Source organism: Camponotus vicinus, unplaced genomic scaffold (genome assembly GCF_025532165.1).
Source record: "Camponotus vicinus isolate PSW18456_S1 unplaced genomic scaffold, iyCamVici1.0 SCAF_2, whole genome shotgun sequence".
NCBI classification, from domain to species: domain Eukaryota; kingdom Metazoa; phylum Arthropoda; class Insecta; order Hymenoptera; family Formicidae; genus Camponotus; species Camponotus vicinus.
The window spans coordinates 12,850,430-12,878,348 of record NW_028141956.1 but is presented as its reverse complement, the minus strand read 5'-3'; the positions used below and the strand labels follow the sequence as shown (position 1 = coordinate 12,878,348).

General features: G+C 33.9%; 1 protein-coding gene across 5 annotated transcripts; it reads left to right on the top strand.

Moving 5' to 3' along the window:
• The first annotated feature begins 32 nt into the window (after positions 1–32).
• Positions 33–27,123, top strand: LOC145966547 (zinc transporter ZIP1-like). Of its 5 annotated transcripts, none has more exons than XM_083090672.1 (8): positions 33–50; positions 12,204–12,445; positions 12,838–13,005; positions 13,536–13,700; positions 13,808–13,957; positions 14,355–14,562; positions 14,749–14,875; positions 26,139–27,123. In XM_083090672.1, exons 2-8 carry the CDS (start codon positions 12,228–12,230, stop codon positions 26,375–26,377), a joined length of 1,275 nt encoding a protein of 424 aa, XP_082946798.1. In that variant the 5' UTR covers positions 33–50; positions 12,204–12,227; the 3' UTR covers positions 26,378–27,123. The 5 variants fall into 5 exon arrangements, with proteins under 5 accessions (XP_082946798.1, XP_082946797.1, XP_082946796.1 ...); XM_083090671.1 differs by lacking the exon at positions 33–50 and adding an exon at positions 6,033–6,102; XM_083090670.1 differs by lacking the exon at positions 33–50 and adding an exon at positions 6,123–6,714.
• The last annotated feature ends 796 nt before the right edge of the window (positions 27,124–27,919 follow it).

Below are 27,919 nucleotides of genomic sequence, written 5' to 3'. Positions count from 1 at the left end.
GTCGATACAAGTGCGTCGAGCAAGCGATTTACAAAACTGATTCGTAATCTGTAAGTTTGAATTTTATTATAATTAATTAAATAAATTAATTATATAATTAACTAAATTAATATAAACTTCATCCTTTTTGCGCATCGATGTCAATCATACTCCGATATGCTCGAAATATCGCATGCAACCGAGTAATTTTAAATAAAGAACGAAACGAGCTTGTAATCAGCAAGGTCGAATTATTCAATGTGATTCTTATAAATTATGAATTATGGACTACGTCAGTCTTGAACCGAAGTTCAATTGCGTTCATTCATCAACTAGCGGGATGACAATGACAAATAATGAATAAAGAATAATGATGTGGGAATGGAAGAATGATAGTAGAAAAAGAGGGGAGATCTCGCGTCTGTCTGGCCAGATACTGGTCTTAGTTACTGCTATATTTGCATCTACTGATCAAATAATTTATATTATACGTATTTAGAATCTTAAATAATATTTTAAAATAATAGAAAGAATTGTTTTTCTTAATATCTCTGAAAAAAATAATGCATAAAATATGACAGAGTTATCGATTTGCAGAAATTTTTTTATAGTTTAGAGAATCACGATAAAATAAAATGAATTTACAGAATTCTATTTTTCGGCCTTAACGGATGACAGCATTGATATAATTGATTGATCATTGACTGCAATTGTTTCAATGTTTGTTGAATATTTAAATGATTATTATGAAAATAAGAATATTTTTTTATATATCAGATAACGAGATATTATATATAGATTATACGGAATAATTACAGAATAGTATTATAAAAAAATATAGAATAATATTATCAATGTAGTACGTTAACTTATTATCACATATATATTAATTATATACTAAAGAAATAGAAACTATTTGAAATATATTTTAATTATCTTGAATTGATAAGTATAATAATTTTTCATTAACTATATGATAGTTTATAGTCTTCATTAACTAGTTTATATCCAAAAATTTTTTTTTTTTATAACGATGTCTAATATATCGACATCATTTTTCAAAAATGATGCTGTCGCGATAATTTTTCGGAAATCCAATGTAGTGATATCTTCTGGAGTCTATTTAAATTTCTTAAAGTCATTCAGTATCATTCGAGTACCAACAGTTGATAATATCATATTCTACACAAATATATCGTAATGTGTGTTGGCGGCAAATTACCTGATTAAGGAATCATTTTTACTCTTTTGCTGAGCGATTTTTTCTCTTTTTTTAATCATTATCGGCAACCATTATCATTAATAATAGCGCGTCTTCCATTCCGAGTAAACCGAGAAATCCAGAGGAGCGAATCGGAATAGCAAACACATTCATTGAGCTATCGCCACTTGTTGATCGACTTGGGACCGAATTCCCAAGTCGATGTTAATTATTTTTAATTGCGTCCTCATCGTTGCACATCACTGCCTACCAAATTGATTAAATTAGTCTTAATAGTCTCGAGGGTTAATCGAAGAAATCAATTCTTGAGATGATATTTTAATGTCGCAAATAATAGACGCCGATTATTTTCAAATTCCTCGTTGATCATCAAACTTATAACTAATTCTTCATATGTACACATTATATGATATTAATAAATAAAATTACAATACAAATTATATTATATTAATAATACAAAATACAAATACAATATATAACATATACAAATATAATATATACAAATACATAATAAAATATATAATATATAAAATATAATTATATTAAATAATTACATAAAATATATAATATATACAAATGCAATTATATTAATAATGCAAAATACAAATTATATTATATTAATAAATAAATAAATTTTATTAGTAATAGTTTATACGCAAACTGTACACATATATATAACTGTATATATATGTAAATATTTATCGTATTAGTAGTTTATCGTTTTGGATTTTTTAGAAATTATTTTGAAAATTCCCGTCTCTCAGGAATGCTCTAAAAGTCCCGATAATTACTCTTTTATCATTATGTGTAATTTCATTATGACATGTAACGTTGGAGATTAAATGACGCAAACATCAGGATGACAAGAAACGAGCCTGTTCTTTCCTTATCGTTCGATAGCAGTTTATTTACCGCGAAATTATACCACAGCATTAGATGCGCTCATACAAGTAGTTGTTTGACCCAAAGTGCATGCTCGGCGAAAGAACAAGGATCTTTTATTTTTACCTCGATTCCATAAACACATTAAACTATCTATCTTGATATCCGCGAATCTGGTGATACATTCACAATCAGCGAAACTTTTCAAAAATTTTTTTAAAACAAGAAAGTCTTATTTCCTCGTATTTGTTTATTCAATATTTTGTAGTTTAAATAGATATTCTGCAAATTTCTTCGAAAGCAAAAGTGGAAAAGCAAATAAATATTATTTCAAGATGAGAGATAATTACAATATTGCGCGATTATAAATTGGATTAATATATCTCCAAGGGCTTTAATTCGATCAAACTTAATTATTAGATAAATCCGGACTAATATAATATAATTTTCAAGATAATTTTGATATCAATAGGCAGATAAGAAAGAAAAATAGGATTTGAGAATCGCAATAGTTGTTCTTTTATATCGATGAGTATTTAATAATAAGTATTTATTATTTCATCTAGTTATCTCGATGGGTAAATACGCAAATATCAGAAGTACCGAGAAAGAGAGGAAGAGAGAGGAATCCTCTTTCTAATATCAATACAAAAACAATATATTATTTGATAAGCGATCGAAATCATCGTTGTGCAATGCTGGATTTCAAGCTAAATTGTGCGATAAAGCGGGATTAATAGTTCGTTGACATTGAACTCTTGTAATTTTGCGATTATGCCGATCGTTCTGCTCCGCATACATTTTCTTTCCCGAGAATTTATTCTTTAGAAATCTAATAAAAGTCCCCAAAGAGCGAGAAGAATAGAGAAGAAAATTGTATCGTGATAAAATTTTTCACCAATACATCTCGCAATATTTTAATACTCTCTTTGTGGAAGACGATTGCACCAAATCGAAAAATCAAGGATAATTAGAAACCATATTCTAATAATTTTTTTTCACAGAACCGGGAAAAGACAGGAAAGTTGAAAAATTTGATGAGAAGAAAATAATACACACATAATTATCGTATGCATTATATTATACTTGGAAAGCGTTTTTGTACATACGAGTTTGAAGATTTCTCTTTTTCTCGAGAACCGATTGTGATGAATACAAGTTGGATTTTACGTTTAAATACCTTTAGAAACGAAACAAATGATTCGCATCACCTCACTTTTTTTTGCACGAGCGAAACAGGATATAAATAGATACAAAAGAGCGTGAATTCCTTTTTGTTCACAGACGTAGTGTATGACGTATTTTAGATCCGCATTCAAATCTCATTTGAAGAGAGCGCTTGTTTAAAAGTAATCTTTTTTTTAAAACTAAGAATATATTAAATACAAACAGATCTTAGATATAGATAAAGAGAGATAAATATCTTTTCTTTTTAATTTAATTAAGCTAACTTGGAGAGGAATGTTGTAGCATAAAATCGAAGACAAAAAGGAACTGTTTAACTGGTAGTATTGAAAGATCCCTTCTTGGTGCTTTGCTGAGAGAGGATGTTTAATTCAAGGGAAGATATATAATGCATAATAAATTCCTTTCGAAATTTATATCTATTGGCAAATTTATTCTTGTTAGACTATTCGAAGATTTTTATAAATTTTTTGCATATAAAGTTTTGGTAAATATTTGCGCAATTCATTAAGTTTATCATATACATATATCACATTGATTATAAACATTATAATTTTCTAGTTTATTCATTTTAATCAATAGATTGTTAAAAATTTTGATTATAAGATTTATATAATAGTATTTTTATTAATTACTACTAATCTTTTTGATATTAAATTGCAATTTAAATATTTCTATATGCTTCTATAAGTATGTCAATCTCTTCCTGAATCATCTTCGAATGGTACTTGAATAATACGTAATTTTTTCACGAGCGATTTTCTCTCAAGTATCGACTATAAAATCGTGCTAAGCATAATTCAAACTGCATCTCAATACAAACTTTATTAGAATTTCTCTATTGAATCGAGATTACAAATATGGTATCACGAATATCAAATTGACTCATCTATCGAACCGTATCAAGGCTCAAAACTGGTTTCAAATGAGTTCCTCAGCAGAAACACGATTATATAAATACGGGCCTTAATGACGCAGCAATTGTAACTTGTAAGACATTGAGCTATAGAAGATGGATATTTGCGTAACAAGCGTGAAATATATGCGATTTCTTCGTCGACATCGGATTTTTTTACGACATCCTTTATTTTACTTGTGATGAGCGTGTCGCGAAGACGAATGACCTGACACGACAAATCGACATCGAATGGAATCCGCGCAACGAGAGAATCCACGAACGAAAGTTGCGATTTAACGCTCAATTTACTTCGGACACTATAATATGATGATGATGATGCGATTGATACGCGTGCTTATGCACGAATATCGTCGGCAGATATTGTCTTCCGGGTGCGATTACATCAGATATTTAAATTCGAGATATTACGACGCAGAAAAGAATTGTATTGTGAGATAAATATTGCTCCAACAATTTTGATAGATTTAGTAGGAATCCAAGAGATAACTTAAAAATAATAATTCGTTGCTTACGTGATCGGGAGATTTTTTACCTTTTGGAGATTGTTGATCTTCCTCCCAATCGATTATCGATTTTAATCAAACGATTGAATAGAGAAAAAGAAGTAAGAAAAAAATCGATTCTTCACTTGCAAAAAATAGCAATTATGTTTCGATCATATACCGATAAAAGAAAAATAGCTGTAATTATCAAATATATAATTATTTTCATCGGCAATTATATTTAAAATTATTATCACTACGCACAGAGTTATCAACATTATAGGAGTATTAATTATAAAAATAGAAATGTATCAACTATAATTTTTTAATATGCAATTATAGTAGCCTTTTTTTAGTATTTTATTTTTTAGAAACGAATAAATTCCTCTTCGGTTCGTTTCAAGTCATCACATTTTTTTTTCGCAAAAATATCTGGCGTCAGCGAAAGAAATAAAAACGACAATTGGAATTCTGCAAGATTACGGCATTGCAGGAGAGAAAATATTACGCGATAATCGAATTAAGATAAACGAGACGGGGAATGAGCAAAAAATTTCATATCATAAACTAAAGAAACACTTGCGATTCTGAAATAAAGACTGGAATTTATAGTCACGATAATGAGTTAACGTTGATTTTTTTTTTCAATCCATTTGACATTTTATATTATAATGTTCTTCGAGACTCTTCCAAGAATAAAAGAAATGGATAAAAATGGAGGAAAACCCCAAACAAACAAACTTCACACACACACAATTCGAGCATGCAATATGTTATCTGAATTTAATTAGTGAATGTTAATCATAATATAACAATGAAATTAATTTTAACGATACAGCAATAATTTAATATATCACGTAAAAATAAAATGCATGAACTTGTTTAGCAAAAAATTTTCAAATGTATTTATAGAAAATTATACGACGTTGTAAAGGAAATAATCTTATTCGGTTTATCATCCACATGTTACGTAATAACATATTGATAAGTGGATATATTTCACGATTAATCAAAGACGCCTTGTATGCGTCAGAACCTCTGGCCTGTGAACCTCCGGATAACTGAATCGCCGATCTCGGAGGTACCCCTCGTCAGCCACGAGAAGAACGGCTTTTTCTTGCCCAGGATTCGCGAAATGGGCGGTAATTTGTGGTGAACGGGGCGCAAAGAAAGATAATCGAACACGAGAGCGAGATGCGACTGTGCCACTTTGGTATTTCGGCCGATTATTCGACCGTCATTAACTGCATTCCGGATTCGAGGATGATGCTTTTTCTCCCTCCTCTCCTCCTCCCCCCCCTCCCCTTCTCTCATTTGTACACGTCATGCACGTACGCGCGATCGGGGTGAATCCACGCATTCGTCCACCGTCCACCGCTGCGTTTCCCCACCTAGAGAGGGGAATCCTAGACGTACGCGCCCGCTGAGAACAGGTAGGACGAAGCCTCTCCTAACGCGCTATCTCTCGCCTCTTCTCCTCGGTACGCTTCTCATTCTGCTCCGGTCTTGCGGTGCGATCCCTTCCGACTGGTCCTCCCGTTTAAAGTCGCCGGCGCTTCCTCGGCATCCGCTATTCCACGTCCTTCGATCCATCAAGTTCCTTTCTCACGGAAGATTTGCTCCTGTGAGAGAACATTGCAAGAAAAACGTGTAGATTATTTTTCGACGATTTTTCTTCGATATCCTCTGGACGATTGTCGTCTCCATCGTCAACGAAACGCGAGTGTGTCGATTCTTGGTTCGACGAAGAGAGACTATTTTTCCCTGTTGACGTTTCTCCTTCTCTCTTTCTCTTCGTGACTGTCACGCCGAACGTGCCTCATCATCCGTCAGAAATCATTTACGACGGTAGATTCCATCAATTACTTCGATTACACCACGAACGACGTTTGTCTCTCGTCATCGACGCGACGAACATGATCAGTGTGGAATTTTCGACGACGCATTCTTCGGGTTGATAGGCTGGCAGACGTACTGAAGATCTATTGTTGAAGACACGTGCAGGTTCTCGCCTCTTCCTCGTTCAAGAGTCTCTGTCATTCGAGGTAAGAGACAAGTAAATATACTACCGAACATGTCATTATAAATAACACGAAGCTTCCTGAAAATGGAGACACCCGTATTGTCTGATTAAATCACGTACTTAATTTACGAATTGAGTGGAATTCGATTTATTTAAGTTAGGAATGTTTATGGTCTTTAATTGATTTTACGAATGTTAAATCCCTTTTCGTTCTATTCTATTCGCATCTATTTATTCCGATGAATAAAGTCTTCGCTGAAATCAAGCTTCAATCAATCGCGGAATAAATTCTCGACTCAGCACGAATATGTATATTATCCCATGTGTCTTTTGATTTATGTGCTTTTCGGCATTGCGAGGAAAAAGTAATGACATTATCGCATTAACATATTGATAATTAGCATATTTTATTGCTATTGCATCGAGATTGACGATTATATGTTGAATAAACCAGAAACATCCACAATGTGCGAATTACGTTCGAAGTCTGAATCATACGTATACATTAATAAACAAAACCGTCACGCGTCTCGTATCGCATATTAAGTAACGCGTGTGCCACATATGCTCGTAAGACACGAGATATACTTATTATAGTTCCCTCTGAGTATACACGAGGGAATTCCCCAATCTCCCGGAAACCTAGACTCCCTGCCGTGAAAGATAAATAGGAACGCAGATGTTCGAAAAGAGGCCCTCGAAGACTTGCAAGAGAAACAAATTTTTCATTAAATTCGATGACATGTATAAAGTCTTTTATTGTTGCTATAAAGTTCGTAATCGATAAAGTAAAATTGCACAATTAGAATCAAGGTAATAATTTCTTCTGCGAGAGAAGACATTCGTGGAAATCCCGAGGTGATGGGATTCCCTTCCAAATTTCCGGTTAGTGAAATGCAATACACATTTATTAATACATAATTAAAGGCATAAATAATTTATCCAGAAGGAAAGCACCGAGAAATTATAGAGGAAAATATTTTTCATTGGTTACGTTTATCAATAAATTGAAATAACTGACATAAAATTCAATTCTCTTTTAATATCATTTATTATTATTAACCATTATCAAAAAATTTTACAATCGTAAAATTTTTTTCTAATACGATTACGAATGCGGTAGTGAGAGTTTTCTCATACGAAGAAATTTTCCACGCATGTAGAAACGACCGGTCGTGAAATGCTATATATGGTATATCGTTTTCTTCTCGGGTTTGCAAATGTATGCATTATCACTGGGTGATGTCCATGTCAGCATTTAGAAGCTCGTCACGTCTTTACCACGCACCCCGTTCGAGTAGGTATTTCCAGCGAGAAGATTCCAAATTTATCCATACGTCTAGATCGGAAAATTAATTAGTATAATCTGCAATGTGTAGTAATATTATTAATAATATCGATAATAATAATAATATTATTATAATATTATTAATATATGTTAATCGATAACATTAACAAGATAATTAAAGTTATTACACAGGATAAATATATATATGTAAAAGTAATAAATAATTTAAGAGAAATTCTCGAAAATTCTCGAGTGCAGATAAGAAAATCTTGTAATCAAATTATCTACCACTTGATTAAATAATCCATTATCATTCAAAGTTGAAATCGAGAGATCTCGACTTTTCAAATACTAATATTTGATTAGAAGATTTTTTTTATCTGCACTCTCGAGAATTTTTTCGAAAATTTCTCTACTTAAATTATTTATTAAAATTATTTATTAATTTTATATATATATATTTACAATTTTAATTATCTTGTTCACATTATCAATTATTATAATTAACATATATTAATAATAATAATATTATTATAATATAATAATAATAATATTATTATTATCGATATTATTAATAATATAAAATATAATATAACAATATTATATTATTAATTCGCATGTACATGTGTGAATCACGCTTAAATACGATAATAGCGGTGCGTAATCAACAGATGTATTTACATGAGACAGTTACACAGTCGTATAAAAATATAGATTAGCGTATCAACTGTTCAAATAATGGATTAGCGACCGGAGAAAAAATGGAGGGGAAACAGAAAAACATCTTGAATATAATCACAAAAAAGCAACGGAAAAATACATATTTATATTAATGAGGATTACGTCTCTCGATATTTCTCTCAATTATACAATGCAAGCCGATCAACAGGAGGAAAAAATCGATTTTCACAATGACTTCACTCACCGAGAATTCAACGCTAAGGATTTTCCCGATTAATGTACGAATCATCGATTTTGAAATTTAGAGAAACGCGATGCGGGAAATATTTACCAACGACTTCTGCATTCTTCTAGCTATGCGGCCGATCGATTACCGCGATCGCCTCGAGTTTACCTTGAACGACACAGAAATCGTTCTCCCTCCATTCCTCCCTCCATCCCTCTTTTTTTTTCTATCCGCCAGAGGGTCACGCCGATGCACTTTCACCGCATTCATTTCCACCTGTGCCGCAACGGCTTTCAAAGGCTAGGTACTACTTGTTCTCGTATCGATTGCAGCGATCGAGCCGACTAATCGAGCAAGCGCTGTTAATTCGCGCCGTTGAATCCGCGCGACTTTGCGACCGGCAAGAATCGCGGTTCCCATGTCCCATCGAGCCAACTTCTCGCAACGATCTTTCTTTTTTCTTCTTCCTTTCCCCCGAACGCTAAATCGAATTCCTTGCGAAGGACACGCGAATTGATTTTACATCGACAGGACAAATTTAAGCATGCAAATCGGGAAATTAAAATAAATAGGAAAAATATTGAATTTAATTCATTCTGTTTTTCACTTTTTTTTTTTTTTTTACGGTATTGCTTTATTCAAAATTAATCAAAAAAGATATTAAGCGTTATCTCCTCCGTCTCGTCGATTATTTATCCTTTAATCGCGACCGATCATTGTTGCTTCTGGAGAAACACACCCGGATCACATTCCAAATAACAAAGCGCACGTCATTTGGACGTCAAATAACGTACGTTTGCTACCTAGAATACGTCTCACAAGTGTGCATCTGACTCTGTGCGGGTGTATGTAACGTCCAACAGCGACTTCGTGTTACTACCCGCGTTATCGCCCGACGTCTCGGCGATCGCTGCGTTGAAGATCACTGGAGACGATATCGAATGACACACCGTGTATATAAATGCTGGATGGAAAAGACAGTGCGATTAGTAGTGCGTTGATTCTCGCGATTATACACGATGTCGAAAACATACTCTGCATTGATCTAATCGCAGAATACTTAAGAAGAACGCAGCACCGGCGAAGGAAAACGCGCGCGTCTCAGGAGGTATAAAATTATCGAATAGAAGAGATAAATTATCTTCGATAAATTATCGCGATTCGCTGAATCTCTCATGACACGTGTAAAATAATCATACATCTTATTTTTAGAAATCCTTATATATCACAAATCTAAATATTATATGACGCAATACACGCAGTCATATATGTATCGACGCATTATTTCATTTAACGAAATCTGGACATTTCTCACATTTTTAGATAGCTTAATATAAATCTATCTGTATATTTCATAAATTAATTGCTTGACATTACTGTGCAAGAAATTTAACATTTATATAAATAATAGTATACAAATTTGACATAAGATTGAATATATGTTTTTTTGAAGCAATTAGTTTATCTAAATTACATTTTTAGATAGCTTAATTATAGTATAAAACTATGTATATTTCATAAATAAATTAATTGCTCGCGTCCAGCTTGACGTTAAGAATTAAAATATATGTGTATATAATAATAATATATATAATTTTGATACAATATAAGATTCAGTTTCGAAAATAACATTTGGCAATTTTTATTATTAAATTTCATGAAATCGTGTCCTGTTGATTTATGTACTTTCTCAACACCAGATCGTTTTGAAATATCTTTTTGCCGCGATTGCATGCTGCGCCGTTAGTGCAATCTAATTTTCTAGCAATTAAGATCCGATTGTTCCGGATCTCGAACAAATCTACAAGCATTTCGAAATTTACATATTCGTAAAAATTTACATATTCGTAATAATTCGCATCCGCCATTCTCATAAATTACATAATTCATGTCAAGTTATGTACGTCACGCGAAGACATAATAAAGTTGTTCAAATTTTGAAGTGGCGCGATAATAGAAATATTATGTTGTTATTGATTTATATTATGTTATTGAAATAATGCAAATATACATGCAAATTCCTTTTTAAATACGATATCGTTAAAAACTATCATAAAACTATCATAAAACTATTGTAAAACTTTTATAGAGAATTATTTATAATTCGAAAATTTTTATTCGAAAATCGAATTCTCAGAGAATTTTATTATATCCAAATTAACAAAATATTATTTTTCTCTTCTTTAAGAAAAAGTAAAATAAATAAATAAAGACTGTCGCGACTTTATAAATACTTTTACTTAAAGATGCGATTATTTTTCATTTCGTATAATCCACGGATTTATTTTTCACTTTATGTCACGTTTTTTGGATTTCATTGCGGATACAAACTAAATTTTGGTTGACGAACACACACAATTAACGATAAAGAGTTGACATAATATCTTTGTTGTTAATAACACTTATCCGTAATATTTATTGCGCAGTAAATATATGAATTCTGGAAACATAAATTGCATTATTACCATGATTATAAAGAAAAGTGACTGCTAATCATCTTGATTGTTAGAGCTTGAATCATTTTAAATTAATTAAAATAAATTCAACGGTAAATTGACGGTTAAAAAAAGACGATGTAACAGTGAAGCGAGTTTCTTACAACGAATTTTATAAACATTATGTGAGTTGTATAAATTCCACGCAACAAATATAAAAAAAGATTCAAATATGCAAAGATCGCAGAAATACGAGAATGTAACATTTTCTTAGTAATGTCACACTGACACCAAATTCCCATGTATGTAACGAAATATCTTCACGTCGTGAAAAAATAGATAAAATATGTTACAAAAGCGCACGCGACTGCTGATGAGTTAAAACTGCTGATTGTAATAAATTTTCGCAAAGAGTCAGATAAAGCGTCTGTCGCTGTTTGTCTAAAAAGATTAAGCACGCATCTCCATGCGACGTATTTCGAGGGATATAATTTCGAGCTATAATTGTGTTACTAAAAATTAAACACCGATAATCAGCCGGAAAATGTAATTGCTAAATAATCTGATATTTCTTTCCATTAAATAGCACTTACATTTCTCACACTACGATATAGAATATTTCAGCAACATTGCGGATATGTCGTAGTTTTGCGGTACAATTGCAAAAAGGAATTACGTCTTAACTGATATCCAAGATAATTATTTCTGGGATATCAGTTAAGACGGTAATTCTTCCCTGTTGTGTCTTAGCATGATTTGAAAGAAAGACTTATCTTCGATCGACGCGATTCGAAGGATGAGGAAACTTCATTTCATTCCTCAAGAATGCTTTTCGCGCTTTGTGTGACTTGTTTAAATTCATTATTGTCAAATTATTGCAGAAGTGTGTTGAAAAATTCGACATTATGGCAAATTTACCGTTCCTATCGATGAACGACACACATCATGACGATGCCGGACATCATCATGATGATGATTATCCCTTGGACTCGCATACGATGGACGTGCTAACAGCCAAGGCCGTCACCATGGTAGTACTGTGCACCGTCAGCACAACAATGGGTATCATTCCTATGTTCTTGGCCAAATGGTTCAAATGGGATTTGAACGGGCAAAATCCCAGGTAAAGATATATTGTTCTATTTAGATGATATAAATATTCTAACGACAATACTGTAAATTAGAAATCGTGGTAATAGCTCTTAGACATTTGGCATCGCGCTGTTTAATTATTTAATTCTGATGATAATTTATAAAATTTACGAATAATTTTTTATAAAATTTATAAAATATATAGAAGTAGGAAATGATTTATAATATCTATTGATACTGTTTCATCAATTTACTTATCATGTACGGCAAAATACGTGGAACAGCGAGTAAATAGTTTGAGATATTTATTACGATGCTTGAGAGATTACGACAAGTGTCACTTCGCCGATATCGTTCTAAAAATTCGCAATGATGTAATACGATTGAATTAGAAGTGTGTAAATAATAAAATATCATGCGTAGATCCACGAAAGCTGTGAGCCTCCTGCTCGGCTTCGGCGGGGGTGTCCTCTTCAGCACAACGTTCCTCCATTTGATACCGGAAGTTGCGGAAGGAGTTGAAAATCTCGTTGAGGCCGGTAAAATGAAGGAGCTCCCGTTTCCATTGGCATATATGCTCGCATGCGCCGGGTAAGTTGATCCTTTATGATGTCATTGTGCGTCAGAGCTAAGATTATTTAAAAAATCGCGCTAGAGAAAAGATGGAATATTTTTCTATCGACGTGCAAGATTCTTTCGTAACGAAAAAAATTAAGTATTACTCATTACTCATCGATTTGAATTTTTACAATTGTTTATATACAATCGCAATTTTATGAGCATGCAATTAATTTTATGCAATTATAATTAGACGATATATATTAATATATTTTATGCATTCATTTGTTATATTAATAAATAATATTAATAATATTAATAAAAAATATAATATTATATATTAATATATAATATTATTTTAATATAAATTATATAATTTATTAAACATGATATATACATTTTATATAGATTGATTTATATATTCAAATTTTAAATATATGTATATATAATATATATATTATTAATTTTCTTACTGTTTCTTTATTTTTTCTCAATAAAATAGTCGGGGTTTATGTCTTTTAACGAAATATCAATAAATTAATTTTCACAAACTTTTTTCGTAGGTTCTTTATCATGTATTTGGTGGAGGAGTCCGTGCACACGTACCTAAGGAAGAGACAAAAAGAGCGACAGATAAGCGACAAGAAAGACGTGAATCGCAGCACAAACGAATTGGTGGAAAACGGCCAGATAGCACCGTCATGCGTTAACCACAATCATTTACACACGTAAGCTATTTTTTTCTCACTGCGAAAATGTCGATTTTCTACGGTGCATCGAGCGATGACGACACTTTGCGAGCGTAAAGGATTTCACGTGATTTTTTAATTTACAGGGGTCACAGTCATTTGCCGATGATAACAAACGCCGACGACGATTTTGTGATAAGTTCGCTGCGAGGATTATTAATAGTACTAGGCTTATCCGTGCACGAGCTATTCGAGGGACTAGCGATCGGTCTAGAGAGCTCTGCCAGTCACGTATGGTAATAATTCAATAATTTAATAATTATAATTGTAATTTTTTTATTACAATTTTCTTAATTCTTAGAATTATAATTTCAGATGCAATTAGGATATCCTTTAAGAAGGAGGATATATTTCCTACTTCTATATTTTTTATAAATTTTATAAAAAATTACTCAATTACCCTATTGAGGGATATCCTAATTGCAACTAAAATTATAATTCTAATGATAATTTATAAAATTTACGAATAATTTTTTATAAAATTTATAAAAAATATAGAAATAGGAAATATTATACCCTCTTTGGATAATTGCAACTGAAATTATAATTCTAGGAATTAGAAAATTGTAATGAAAAAATTATAATTGTAATTATTAAATTATTATTATTAATGTTAATCTAATGATTCGGCAGGTACATGTTCCTGGCAGTGGCGTCCCATAAATTCGTCATAGCCTTCTGCATCGGCGTAGAATTGCTCGCTTCCCGAACCAGGCCGTATCTGTCCGTAATTTACACGTGCACGTTCGCTGTGGTATCGCCGATAGGAATCGGCATCGGGATGGGACTGGTCGGTGGTGGAAGCGCGGCCGCGAGTGGACCAATGGCCGTGATATTACAGGTGCAATTCGACTTTTTTCAAAAATATTGCCGTTTGAGGAATATATAAAAAATTTCGATGAAATAATTGAGAATTATCGGCGCGAATAATCACAAAAAAATCCATTTATCTGTGGATTAATCGAGTGACAAAATTACATAGTGCACGAGCATGAGAGAAAATATATTTATTTTTATATCTCCGCAGGGATTGGCGTCGGGTACCCTGCTTTACGTGGTGTTCTTCGAGATTCTGCAGGAACATCGATCCGGATTGCGGCAGTACGTCTCGATTCTCTTCGGTTTCCTCGTCATGTTCGGTCTGCAGATGTCGAGTAAGTACAAACAATTTTATCTTATATTAAACAGTTTAGCATAGTTCAATGATAACCATCAGAATGTAAAAAGTGAGATTTTTAGTGCTAAAAATAAATGCTCTAGTTCCACGCTTCGTTCACATTATGCATGCACATTGTTTGAATAAATAGTTTCTTTCAATGAATAATCATGAGAATTTTAATAGATAAGGATATTATGTATTTGAAAGCAATCAAGTCACGAAGTATAAACAAGACTATAAATATATTTTATATATGTATATTTTATATATGTATATATATCTATTTTTATTTTGTTTTTTTTTCTAGAGAGAAGATTGAATATAATTTTTCAATTGAAATCTTGATAATCTAATCGTGAGTGCAAAATCATGATAAGATATATATATATATATATATATATATATATATATATATATATATGTATACATATATGTAGTGTTTATACTTATCGTGACTAGATAGTTAAAAAAATACGATCTTTCCAGGAATACATATAGTCATTTAAAAAAATTAAAATACGATACAACAGAAAGATTAGTTGCTGGCAAAAAATAAGATAAGACGCTGAAACAGTAGTTATTATCGCATAATTGATAATCAGTCAACTTTATGAGCTTCTGATTAAGACCGATTTAATTCCTAATTGATGCGAAGAGGTTTTTTTTATTTTACTAATAGATATGATATTCTTTTCTCTTTCTAAAACAATATATTAATATTATATATATATTAATAATTAATTATAATAATTATATAATTATATAATAATAATTAATATAATATATAATTAATTAATTATATATATTAATAATTGAAAATCTTAAAATATATATAAAACATATATATATATATAAATACATTTTACATAAACAAATTCAAGTGCGAAAGTGAATGATTAAAAATAAAGAGATTCGGGGAAAAACGGGAAAGCTTTATAAGATTGAATCTTGAAAACAAGGATGATTCGAGCATGACCGAGGTCGAAGGCGACGGTCGGCACTTATCAATTGTCAGCGAGCAATTAATTGCTGGTCAACAGTCACTTATCGTGATTCTTTTTCTCTTTTTCTCTCTATCAAAAGAGAGAGAAAGAGCAACACGCATGTCGAGGCCAACCTTTGAAATGAGCATCTAACTAGTCACATAAGAGAAAATGAGGGGGAGCAGAGAAGGTGGAGAGGGAGAAAAAGAAAAGAGAATGCGGCGCGTGGGATGCAGAGGACATCCTGTCGATGATGATTCACAATGCGAGGTACAATATAAGGTCGACTTGGAAAAGTTTTTCTCACCATTGCTGGAAAATACCGTTATTTTTGTTTTGTCCACGTGAATCACCCAGGAGGAAGAGGGGGATGTTTCTTTCGCGCGGTCCTTCATGCTTCGCGATCGTGCAAGAGAAAGGGTAAAGAAGAAAAAAACCCTGAAACCTATCGCGAAAGTGAATGGGCACGGCTCGATTATTTCTTTATCGTATAATACATTAACGATTAATGAAACACACATACACAGGGGACACACCCGCGGCTCGTGCCGCTGATCGAGATCTCGATTCCACGAGATCGTTCCACGGCTCGTTGAACGCGGATCGTCGTTCAATGGTGCGTCCGAAACAAACGAGCGGCATATCCTCTCGCTTTTTCGCGCGCAGGAGGGTGAAAGTATCGCGGAGCCTGGTGAATAATCACCGGGTAGCGTGATCACGTCGCTGGCCCACATCGCCAGGCTAAATTCACGCCTTTTGCTTCGAAAGCGACCAACGTGCCTCTTACATTTTCTCATCCGTATCTTGACATGCTGTGCAAATTAAATGGGATTAAATTGAAAGGAGAAATTTATTTTCATAAGATTTAAATTAATCCTCTTCAAAGTCGAAGGGTTGATTCGAGGATCTTCCAATTTCCTCTCGTGTTAGCGTTCTTTAATCTCGTTCTCCTCTTATTCTCGTTGTGCTTACACTCTTGGAAGATTCATCTTCCAATCGGCAATGCAAATGTTTATTACGACGTGACGTAGGCGACGTCTGCACGCGTGTCCCCTACGCAGACGAGTGTCGTCGACGATTTCTTTCATTCACGCGTGCATATTGTACACGCGCCTACGCGCGGATGCGTCCGCCGCCCGCGCAAAGGAGGGAAAATACGTTATGCGTTGTCGCTTATTGGGCATAAAATTGTCGCAGCGATGTAATCGATGTTTAGGGTGCCCCATCCCGCGAAGGGTGGAAAAGCAGCCATCCCGGGAGATTATCCATCCTCTCTACGAACGACAAGATTGTTGGAGTTATTAAATCACCGTTATGAAATCTTCGTTATCGATATTGATCATCTTTCATTCCTCTTTTAATTAACATTGATAAGGATATCGTTAAACACTTATTAAAGAAAGAACATAAAGAGATTATCGCCAAGATATACGAAATGATAAATTCCACATCGTACATCTTGTCTTTAATTTCTTCGTTTTTTGATCTCTCCTCGCTTCCTTCTAGTCGCTCTCTTTTTCCTCCTCCTTTTTTCTTATTTTTATTTCGTTTCAGTTTTTTCTCCCCCCGTTCTCCTCATTTTTCCCTCTTGCGCTCTGACACCTCTGCGAGAGATCCTCCCTTCCCCTCGGAGTCCACCGTTGATTTTACGCCACTGAGCGATCAGTCACCAGTCCAGGTGCTAGAGCGAGCGTGTGCACATCCACGCTAACGGTTGGATAAGGACGGGACGTAGCCGTTGCGGGAGTGGGCAGGAAGCGGCTCGGCTCGGACTATGTAAGACGACGAGGCGGCGGCCGAGGGGTCCGATCGAGCCGAGTTCTCGTCGAGTCGAGACCGGAGTAGATAGTGTCTGATCGGCCGTCGCGGCGCGTGGAATTCCCTCGTTCAAGCGGTTCGCTCGTCGAGTCCTGGCCGACGATTTTGTTGTTTTGCGCGTTGCCGAAGCTCGTTGAAAAGACCGGGGAACGGAGCGTGAGATGAGTCTAGTCATCGACGAGAAGGCAAGAAGAGAGAGAGAGGTGGTGAAGTGGTGACGAGATAATCGGTGCATCGTAGTTGCGAAGTTCTTTAGCGAGACGCACACGTACACACGCGGAGATTGAAGTTATTTTCGTCGAGATACGATCTTGATTGTATCGTTATTATCGATATTTTGAAACGTGCCGCTATGGAAGACACGGCGACGTCCAGCGTCCTCCTAATGTCGAAGATCGGCGCGATGATCGGCCTAGGTCTCGGTTCTCTGGTGCTGGGAATCCTGCCGTTGATCGTAGGACGTTACAGGACCAAGAAACGACTTCGGAAAAGTTCCCAGCCCATCTCCTCTGATCGTTCCAGCATGTCCACTTCGGCGTCTTTGCCGGACGTCGAAGGCTCGACCTCCGCGACGGATAAACAAGTACGTTTCAGAAAAACCGAGCGGAAGTCCTCTCGGATGAATTCCGATGATTCTCTTCGATCGATTCGCAGCAGCATTTCCGGAAATTTCGTCTTTCTACCGACTCGACTCGCTCGAAAAATGTCGGGCAAACGCGTTGCTCGAGTTAAATTAGCGGGAAAATAATCGACGTGAAACGGAGTACATTCAATGGACGTCCTTGGATATTTATTCTCGACGGCAGTAGATATCCTTGGATATTCACTGGATATTTCTGTGCTGCACGCGAGTCATTTTTGCGCTAATTTAAATTTACGAATTTGAATTCGTGGATTTCGAATATTTCACGGATATACGTTATGATTTCAAAAGTTAGCGTGTAACGTAAACATTGAAACGACGTAAAGACAATGTACTCGACAAATATATATATTTGATCGAGAAGTCAGAAATAGAACAATCACCTCTGCAAAAGAAATGTTTATTTTTTTCGATTGTAAATAATGTGAGACTGCTGGTCGGTCATGAAATAATCACAACACATCCGGAGTAGCTGCTGATTGATATATAGAGTACTCGATATTTTATAATCCACATCTACGGACTCTCTAAAATTATCTGAAATTAATCGATTTCTTAGTCATTTGGCTACTAATACCGTATTAGGGTTGTTACTTTTGAACAACTTCGAAGCTTTGAAAAATATATGTAAATTTATTCAGGGAACGCTAAAAAAAATCGTAAATAAAAAGATAATATATATACTCAAAAAATGTAAAAAATAGTAATTATTCCTAAATTATAATTTTGAAGAATTATGACGTGAAATATTACATATTTATAATATAAAAAAGTTTTAAATAAAGTCAAGCGATGTATTCTTTTGAATAAATATAAAGTTAGTTTCCAGAAATATTTCCGTTTTCAAATTATCAAACGTGTGTCACATGTGTTGATATTTATGCTCAACTTGTTGTTGTTGTTTTAAGTATGTATTCTATCATCTAATTTGAAAGATTGCAATTCATGTTTATATTTTAACTTATTTAAAAAAATATATATTTATCAAGAATAGTTTTTATTTTTATTTATCGCATAATGTGTAATTATTTTTCATTAATATTATTAAATAATATTAAGTTATATTAAGATTAGATTATAATATTGGACAAATAGCTTTGCAATTGCTAATCTAAAACTAGTGACAGTTAAATAAATTAAAATAAATATATCATATTCTTTATAATCATTATATATTATTTAGTTATAATTATTTCACATCTAAAAATAATAAACTATTAATAGAATAATAAATTACACAATACACAATACAATTATATATAATGGATGAAAAAACTATTCTTGTTAAACACATATTTTCTAAATAAATTATAATATAAATATGAATTGCAATTATTTATGCAAATATTAATTCTTCGAATTGGTTGACAGAATATATAAAGAATGAAAACCTATAAATATATTTTTCAATTATAGTGTGTAGTTTTTAATTATAATTATTCTGTTAAAAATTATGTGACGTAATGCTATTTTGTTTAAATAGTATTTAAGAATAAATTACATAAATATTTATTAATATTTTATAGGAAATCACAATTTTTTAGACATATTTTTCAATTTAATGACATAATTGCAGTATTAGAAATTGTATTCGGATATTATCATATAATTTTATAAATATATATCGCGGTATACTATTACTATTATAAATGAGTAATTATGTTCCAATTTTAATTCTTCAATCTTCAAAGATTTTAATGCCTCGAATTTATTATTTTAAAGCTTCGAATTTTCAAAGCCTTTAAAATAAATTACCAGTCTTAATATATATGCATCTAATTAAAAGTGAATGCAAGTAAAATTTTTAAGTAAACAATCCTTACACTTTTCGTGTGATTATTATTTTCAATTAATATAAAATATTATAAATTATTTTACATTGATTAATATTAAAACAACCAAACTCATCAAAACAAGGGAGACTTTAGATTTTTTATTTTAAATTATAGAAATTATTAAGATATATTTGCCGAAATATATGTTAACTTTTATCGAGATAAAAAATGATTATAGATGCCAATTTATCCACAATCTAGTCACAATAATTTTAATTTCAAAGTTTCCGTACAATAATTCTGTATAATATATCTAAATATGCTAAAATCCGGACATAGTATTTCTAAATATGTCAAAATGACAAATTTAATAACAGATTAACTTTTGTACTTCACCACAATTTACTTGAAAACTGGATAGTGTGCGATCGTTAGTATGAATAAAACGAAACATAACAAGATTATTTTTTAATTAAAAAAAAATTATTTTTTATAGGATACAGGACGAAATTTTTCAAAGAAATATTATATGTATATTTTTTTTATAAGTAAGCCAACTCAATATCATGCATGGCTCATTTGCTCTAAATATCGGTGTAAAATACGGTATTTCGATAACAACTCAGGAAAATTGCATTTTTTGTTATCAATTCACTAAAACTCGAGCGATAAACGCCTATTAGTGAAAGATATATCTTATTTTTACTTCAACAAGGAAAAAATACATATGAAATATATTACAGTTTTTATTAAAACCTATTGAAAACATTTAAAAAATTAATAATAAAAAAAAATATATTTTTCAAAAACTCGTCAATTGATGATTTTGGTAAAAACTAGATATATATTCTTTGGTTGCTAATGTTAATATAAAATATTTTTTATTTTATATTAACATTAATATAGAAAAATAATAATTGTTCTCTCTTAAATATATATAACATTAGGAATCGTAATTATAGCATGTATTTCTATACCATTTGTTGAAAATTTCGGGAAATTTTACATTATAACTAAAATGATTAAGAAACATTGAAATTGACTAGTAATAATTAAAATAATTATATTATATATAATATTAAAAAAGAAATTTATCATTTTAAATAAACAATAATATTCTTTCACATTTTCAAATTCTAAAATTTGAAACTCATTAAAGTATTTAAAAGAAATAACAAAATTGTCGCTCTCTCTCTAAAGAAAAATCGATTCAGAAAAGTCGGAGAGTCCGTAGAAATCTGTAAATTGGCATATCGGGTACTCTTATCCTAGCAAACGACAAATCGTCCTCTAGGGTCTCCTGACATCGCTGTTGCTTTGCTTCGGCGGCGGAGTACTCCTGTTCACGACGTTCCTGCATCTGGCACCGGAAGTGCGCGAAAGCGTCGAGAGGCACCAATCAAACGGTCAGCTACCGACTCTGGGCACCCTCGGTTTGGCAGAGTTGCTCTTCTGCGGTGGTTTCTTTCTGGTCTACCTGGTCGAGGAGGCGGTGCATGCAGCCCTCACCGGTAAACCCGAGTCCTCGGAGGCGTTGCTCTATCGAACCGTATCAGTGCGCAGATGTAACAACAATCAGACGGGCCCGTCGACGATGAGCGGCTCGACTACCACCGTATCCACTACAATGACAAGATCTACCGCGTGGAAGGACGACGACGACCACGAGGACAAAGAGAATAGAGCGGACTTGGAACGATCCAGGATCCAGCTCAATGAATTACGCAATGAAAAAAATGTGGGCAAGGACGACAAAGTCCTACCGGCTATATTCGTCCTATCCTCCGCGTTATCGAGCGAAGGACGTCAAGTCGAGAAGCATTCGGATCCAGAATTGGCGATGTCGGAATTAAATTACCAGCCAATCAAGCATCAGGATCACTCTCGCCATCATCAACATAATAATCTTCATCATAATCACAACCATCACCATCATCATCATCATCACCAACATCAACATGTCACGATAACGCACAACACTTCGATACAAGGTCTGCTGACCGTGCTTGCGTTATCCTTCCACGCGATATTCGAGGGCCTGGCGGTAGGCCTAGAGCCGTCCATCAGCTCGGTCGTCTATCTAGCAGCCGCCATCGCAACCCACAAGCTGGTCATCTCCTTCTGCGTCGGGATGGAGCTCTACGTGGCCGGTGCGTCCACGCGAGCAACCCTCGGATATCTGTCCATCTTTTCCATGGTAACGCCGATTGGGATCGGGATCGGACTAGCGCTGGGCCACTTGAAGAATGACAGTGAAAATCTGGGAACCACGCCAACCATATTGCAGGGCATGGCAGCCGGTACCCTGCTCTACGTGGTGTTCTTCGAAGTGCTGGCACGTGAAAGAGCGAACGAGAAGAGCGGCCTGCTCCAGCTGCTCGCGATCATCGTCGGCTTCACGCTGATGCTGGGCCTGCAAATTGCCAGTGAGTTCGTTTCCCGGAAGAAAAGCGCATCGGAACGTGACGTGACCGGACGGATAGACTCGTATTATCGTCATCATGCGCGTTTCCGCTTTTCCTCTTCGGCATCTCGCGTGATCGCGCGAATTTCCGCGTGTCTTCCCGAACGCGGAATCGCATAAATTTATTCCCACTGAGGGTGAAAGTCCATCCATTAGGCATCTCTTCCTCCTTGATTTTCTCATTTCAGATTCACGCGATGATGTGCGTGAGTTATTAGATAAGGAGCAATTATCTTATCTTGGATAATTTCTCAATCGCGAATATATTCGATTTCTTTTCCATTTTATTTACAATAAAAATGTATATTTCTTCACGTATCGATGAGATGTTTAAGGAAGATCTATCTCAAATTTATCAAAGATAATGCAAAAATAAACTCTTGGGTAACTCGTATCTTTTCAGATTGAAATCCGTTTACGATAAGCGAGCTCGATTTTCTTCGTCATTTCTCAATCGCGAATATATTCGATTTCTTGGCAATTTTATCTGAAATAAGAAGGCATATTTCTTCACTTCATCAACGAGATGTCTAAGAAAGATTTATCTCAAAAATTTCAATCAAAGATAATATAAAAATAAACTCTATTGACTTATCACGAGGTTATTGTAACAACGAAGGTATTGAAAAATTTCATAATATAATTGAGCGAGGAATCTTTCTCTTTTGAGATGAATGTAAAGAGAGATTCACAGATCTAAAGTGTAGATCAATACGAAAACTACCGAGTTGTATTTGTCGTAATACGAGGATCTACTATTTGGGCGCCTCGAGCGAGTCTTCTTACGTCATCCGCGTCCAGCTGATTATTCGTAATAATTATCGCCAAGCCGGTTTCGGCAGGATCGTTCGCATCGGTGCAAACCTATTACGGGTACGCCCTTGATGCATTCCACGTGTTAGTTCTCGTTTAATCTATCGATTTGCCGAGAAACTTACAACTTACTGAAAAGTCAGGGTCAGGGTAAATTTCGAAGCCGAGAACTGGTGGCAACATCCTCGTCGCGTGCAACGCTATTTCGTTTAGAGAGCTTAATGTCGCGAAAGTGAGATCTTATCGAGGCGTTATACCGTTAAACATTGGTATCATAATTAAACAGACGATTTAATTAAGACTCACAACTGTAGGGGGGAGTACATATATCTATGTATACGCAAATCTAGAACGCTGAAATATATTTGTCAATCTCGAGACGATGACTAGCTGATAAACTCCTTTGATAATTCACGTCACTTTGTTGCGTTGTTATTTCGATTTAAATAAGATTAAGTTTTGATAAAACTGACGCCAAGTCAATTTCAACAAAGCGTATTGTTTGTATGATGCACGTGTTTTTGTGTTTCATGTGTGCTCTTGTATTAAAATAATGCCTCCGCTTCGAGATTTGTCAAAAGAATTCATTTTTGTTCTTATGAATCACTTTCATTTTAGATCGTGATCAATAAAAAAAAGTATATTAAATATTAATATATATGATGTGATCAAAAAAAGAAAAGAAAAATACGATGAAAAATATTTCATCTCTCTGTTTGTGCAAGGAATCTTCAACTTAAAAAAAAAATTAATTAATTAATTACGAATACTTTCCGAGGAAGTTTGAGATCTAATGTAAATAAGGTTGATGTGACGCTCGGACTACTTTCGGTGCGTATTTCGCATCCGCGCGAAAATATTTATTCGCAGACGCACGATGGTGTATTACTTTAACATATCCAATAAATGCTCGACGGATTGCATGGCTGTCATTTCGTCGAGAAAGTAACAGCAAGTAGGGGAGAGATGGATCGTAATAACGATTACCTCTCCGCGGATAGACCACTTGTTATTACATAATCTTAATTGCATTCTGACCTTCTCACGAGAGTGCGCGAACGCAAAATTCAGTCGCAATTCAAAACTCGTTGTTACACAATATCTTTTATGAGGAAGAAAGGAGAGAGAGAGAGAGAAAGAATGAGAAAGAGAGGGAGAAAGAGATTTATTGTATGAAATCATATTAAGAACGTAAAGATAAAAAAAAATATGTAAAATTAATATTTAAAATAATAATTAATATTCCAAATTATATTAATAAATTGCATAATATAAATATTATTTATAGATTATTTATTCATATTATTAATAATATTTATTTTTAATATTTTATTAATATTATTTATTTTTATACATTTAAAATGTAATATTAAATGTTGTATATATATATTACATTTTATATATAAAAATATATTTCTCTATAAATAATATTTGTATACATTATGCAATTTATTAATTTGGAATATTAATTAATAATCCAAATATTAAACTTAATATTAACTTTATATTTCTTTTTTTATTTTTATTCTGAAAGAATAAGAGAGGCTTCGAATCTCCCTACTCTAATACCTATTAAACGGTCTATTGGAGCATTTATCCTGTGTAAATTACACGAGCTTCGCGTGTTACTCCTACGTGACTGTGCGGGACGTGAACTTTTACACAACTCGCGTCGGCTGCCATATGATTGGCAAATTGCATGCGGCAACAACCCACTTCTTCCGAGACGCGTACTGCCGTCCTTCTTTTTTTTTTCACATAACGAGCGCCGGGAAGGAACCGACGTCATTGTGTCATATTAATTCAAACAGCCGTCGTCTGCTCGAAAGACAGAATCGGATCGATCTCTCGTAAAAGATCTGCCCGTTATGTATATCTTGGGGCTTTCTCTCTCCACCCAATGGCAATGACCCGGGGACGTGTAGGTCGATGGACGATCCGACCGACTTTCGACGGCTTTCTCGGACGCAGGTTTGACGCATTTCGTGATGACGAAATCACCGCCGTCCGTTTGAACGTCATTTCGAGAATTTTGTGCCCGCGCGCGGCAATTACGAGGCGGAAATAAGCAGGATATACAGGATAGAGCGGAAACGGACGGCGCGCAATCAGATACACGATGAATTACTCAATCTATACGTATATAAATCCGTCAGAAAAAAACAATCCATTATTTCGAGAGGATTTTAATAATTTATTGCCAATTAATATTATTATTAATTTAGATAATTGATAATATATCGAGGCGAACTGATTAGAATTGTCGATCGTTATTACAGAATAAAACTTTCTTTTAGACACTTATTCGATGGAGCAATCCGTACCAGGCTATTATTGTTAATTAGGTTTCAGCCGGTGCTGGTTGAGCCTAATGAAACAATATTTAACTCACGGTTAATTATGCTTTATATGACACGTTATTTCGAAGATACATTTTCGAGAAAAATGAAATAAACATGTAGAGACAAATAAGAGCAAGCTTATTTTATTATAATATATTCTAAAGCCTTCTTTAGACAAGCTTTAAAATTCTTCTTATAATTTTTGTCACGTAATGCAAAAAACACATGTCAAGGAATGCACACGTCTATTAAGATACACCGCACATAAAATTATAAATAGAATTCCGTCTTGAATTTTATCGCGAGTTATAAAATATCCCGTCCGTAGCTTGATTCTTTTTAAAAAAATTAAAATTATGTAATCTTTAGAACTTTTCAAGAAAGAAAAATATTTCAAGCTTTCACGCTTTTTTTTTGTAGCCGCTCATTCACACAGCCACGATCACGGTCATGGTCATGGAGACGAGGAGGAGGACCACGATCACGATCACGATCACGATCACGAGCACGAGCACGATCACAAGCATCTGGTTACGAACGCGATCGACAAAGTGACCGACAGCATCGCCGAGGTCCTCTCCAACGCTCTCACATCCACGACGACGATACGACCGAGGGATATCAACGAGACCAGCACGTTGCATCCTCATCATAGTTAGGAATCGACCTGCACTTGCGCGAGTTCCACATTGGAGCCTCTTCGGCAAGAGATTCAACGCATCGAGGACCCCTCGGATCGGATGCTATCTTTGCTAAGGACAGAGAGACGTTTCTCATTGATTTTTTCACCCATTTTGGCAAAATAGGAACCGAAATCGAAGCCGAGGAAATGATAGAGTTAATGCATCTTTTTATGTGCGTGGGTCTATGTCGATTGTGCGTGATTTTTTGTTCCAGATATGATGCGACAATGAAAGACTTGTATCGCATGTTATATACGTATATTCGATCAGAGAAAAATGTTCTTTTATCGCCGATCCGATTAAAAACTGCACGTTGACGAAAAAAAAAGAAAGTGTTATGGATTCTTGACGTATTTCGTTAACTCCAGAAGAGTTTCTCGCTCAAAGATTTACGATGAATGAGGCTTTCATATAGATGCATTGTTCGGATCTCGATGCAAGTTATTTTTTATGTATTTTTGAATATGATAATAGATAAGTGTTTGATTATATATATATATATATTAAGTGCCTTTAATGAAAACTTCGCGCAAATATCGAAAGTATTTATTATTAATATCGGGCAGAGTATTTTTCCTCCAATGAAAATTGCGCAAAAAAAAATTACAGACGCTAAACTTGTCACAGACAGAGCAGATCCACTAGTTTTCTAATAATTCGATAGATCCAAGTGCGTCGTATTTGTATAAGAAATTTTAATAAATTATAGAAATATTTTTTTATCACGAGTGTTACACTTTTTTCTACCCGCATTTGAATAGATCGATAGATTTTTTTATATATACCATAATTTCTCAAGTATTTGTCATGTATTTTGTGGAGGAATCAATGTAATTTTTATATCAAAAGGCAATTAATTATCATATCTTGAAAAGTAAATTGATAAATCTCATTTTTCAGCGATTTTCTCTCTTCGCGATTCAATTATTATCATAATAAACAAATCGCCATGTGCGTTTTTCAAACTCGCTTCATCCTTGAAGCGAAATGCTTTCGTGTAATCATCGTCGGGTTTCGCATCGAGACTATTGTTGGAAAGCATGCTGTATCATTGTCTGCGATGCGATAAAACAATAGCGACTGCAACAAGGCACGACGAGGCACCATATTGCCGGCCAACATCTGCGTATATACAGGGTGTCCTTGCCCTAGCGAGTGTTTTCTATCTGTAAATATAGAACGAGTGTTTCTTCAAATGAAAATGTTGAAAAAAATTCATCATATATATCGTATGTCACAAGTTATTAATTTTCTGTATCTTAAGCACTTACAAAATCTTGCATTATAAATGAAAAGTAAAGTTTTATCCATTGAATTTGATTTCTCAAAAATGCCGGCACTTAACGTTCAACGCTCATTAGGGGAAAATTTATTCTAAATTGACGAAGAGTTCGTAAAAGATAGGACACTCTGTATAAAAAAATGTCAATAAAACGTTGCCATCTTTGGCTTTCAATGTCATTTCGATATCCTCTCAAAAAAATAATAAAATAAATTATCGCATAATTTTAATGTTTT

Bases quoted from the DNA above. Each gene is read 5' to 3' on its own strand.
- LOC145966547 (XM_083090668.1), top strand. From the start codon at position 18,034: ATGGAAGACACGGCGACGTCCAGCGTCCTCCTAATGTCGAAGATCGGC. The intron at 18,265-21,393 runs GTACGTTTCAGA...ATCGTCCTCTAG, and splicing joins CCTCCGCGACGGATAAACAA to GGTCTCCTGACATCGCTGTT. The intron at 22,526-26,138 runs GTGAGTTCGTTT...TTTTTTTTGTAG, and splicing joins GCTGGGCCTGCAAATTGCCA to CCGCTCATTCACACAGCCAC.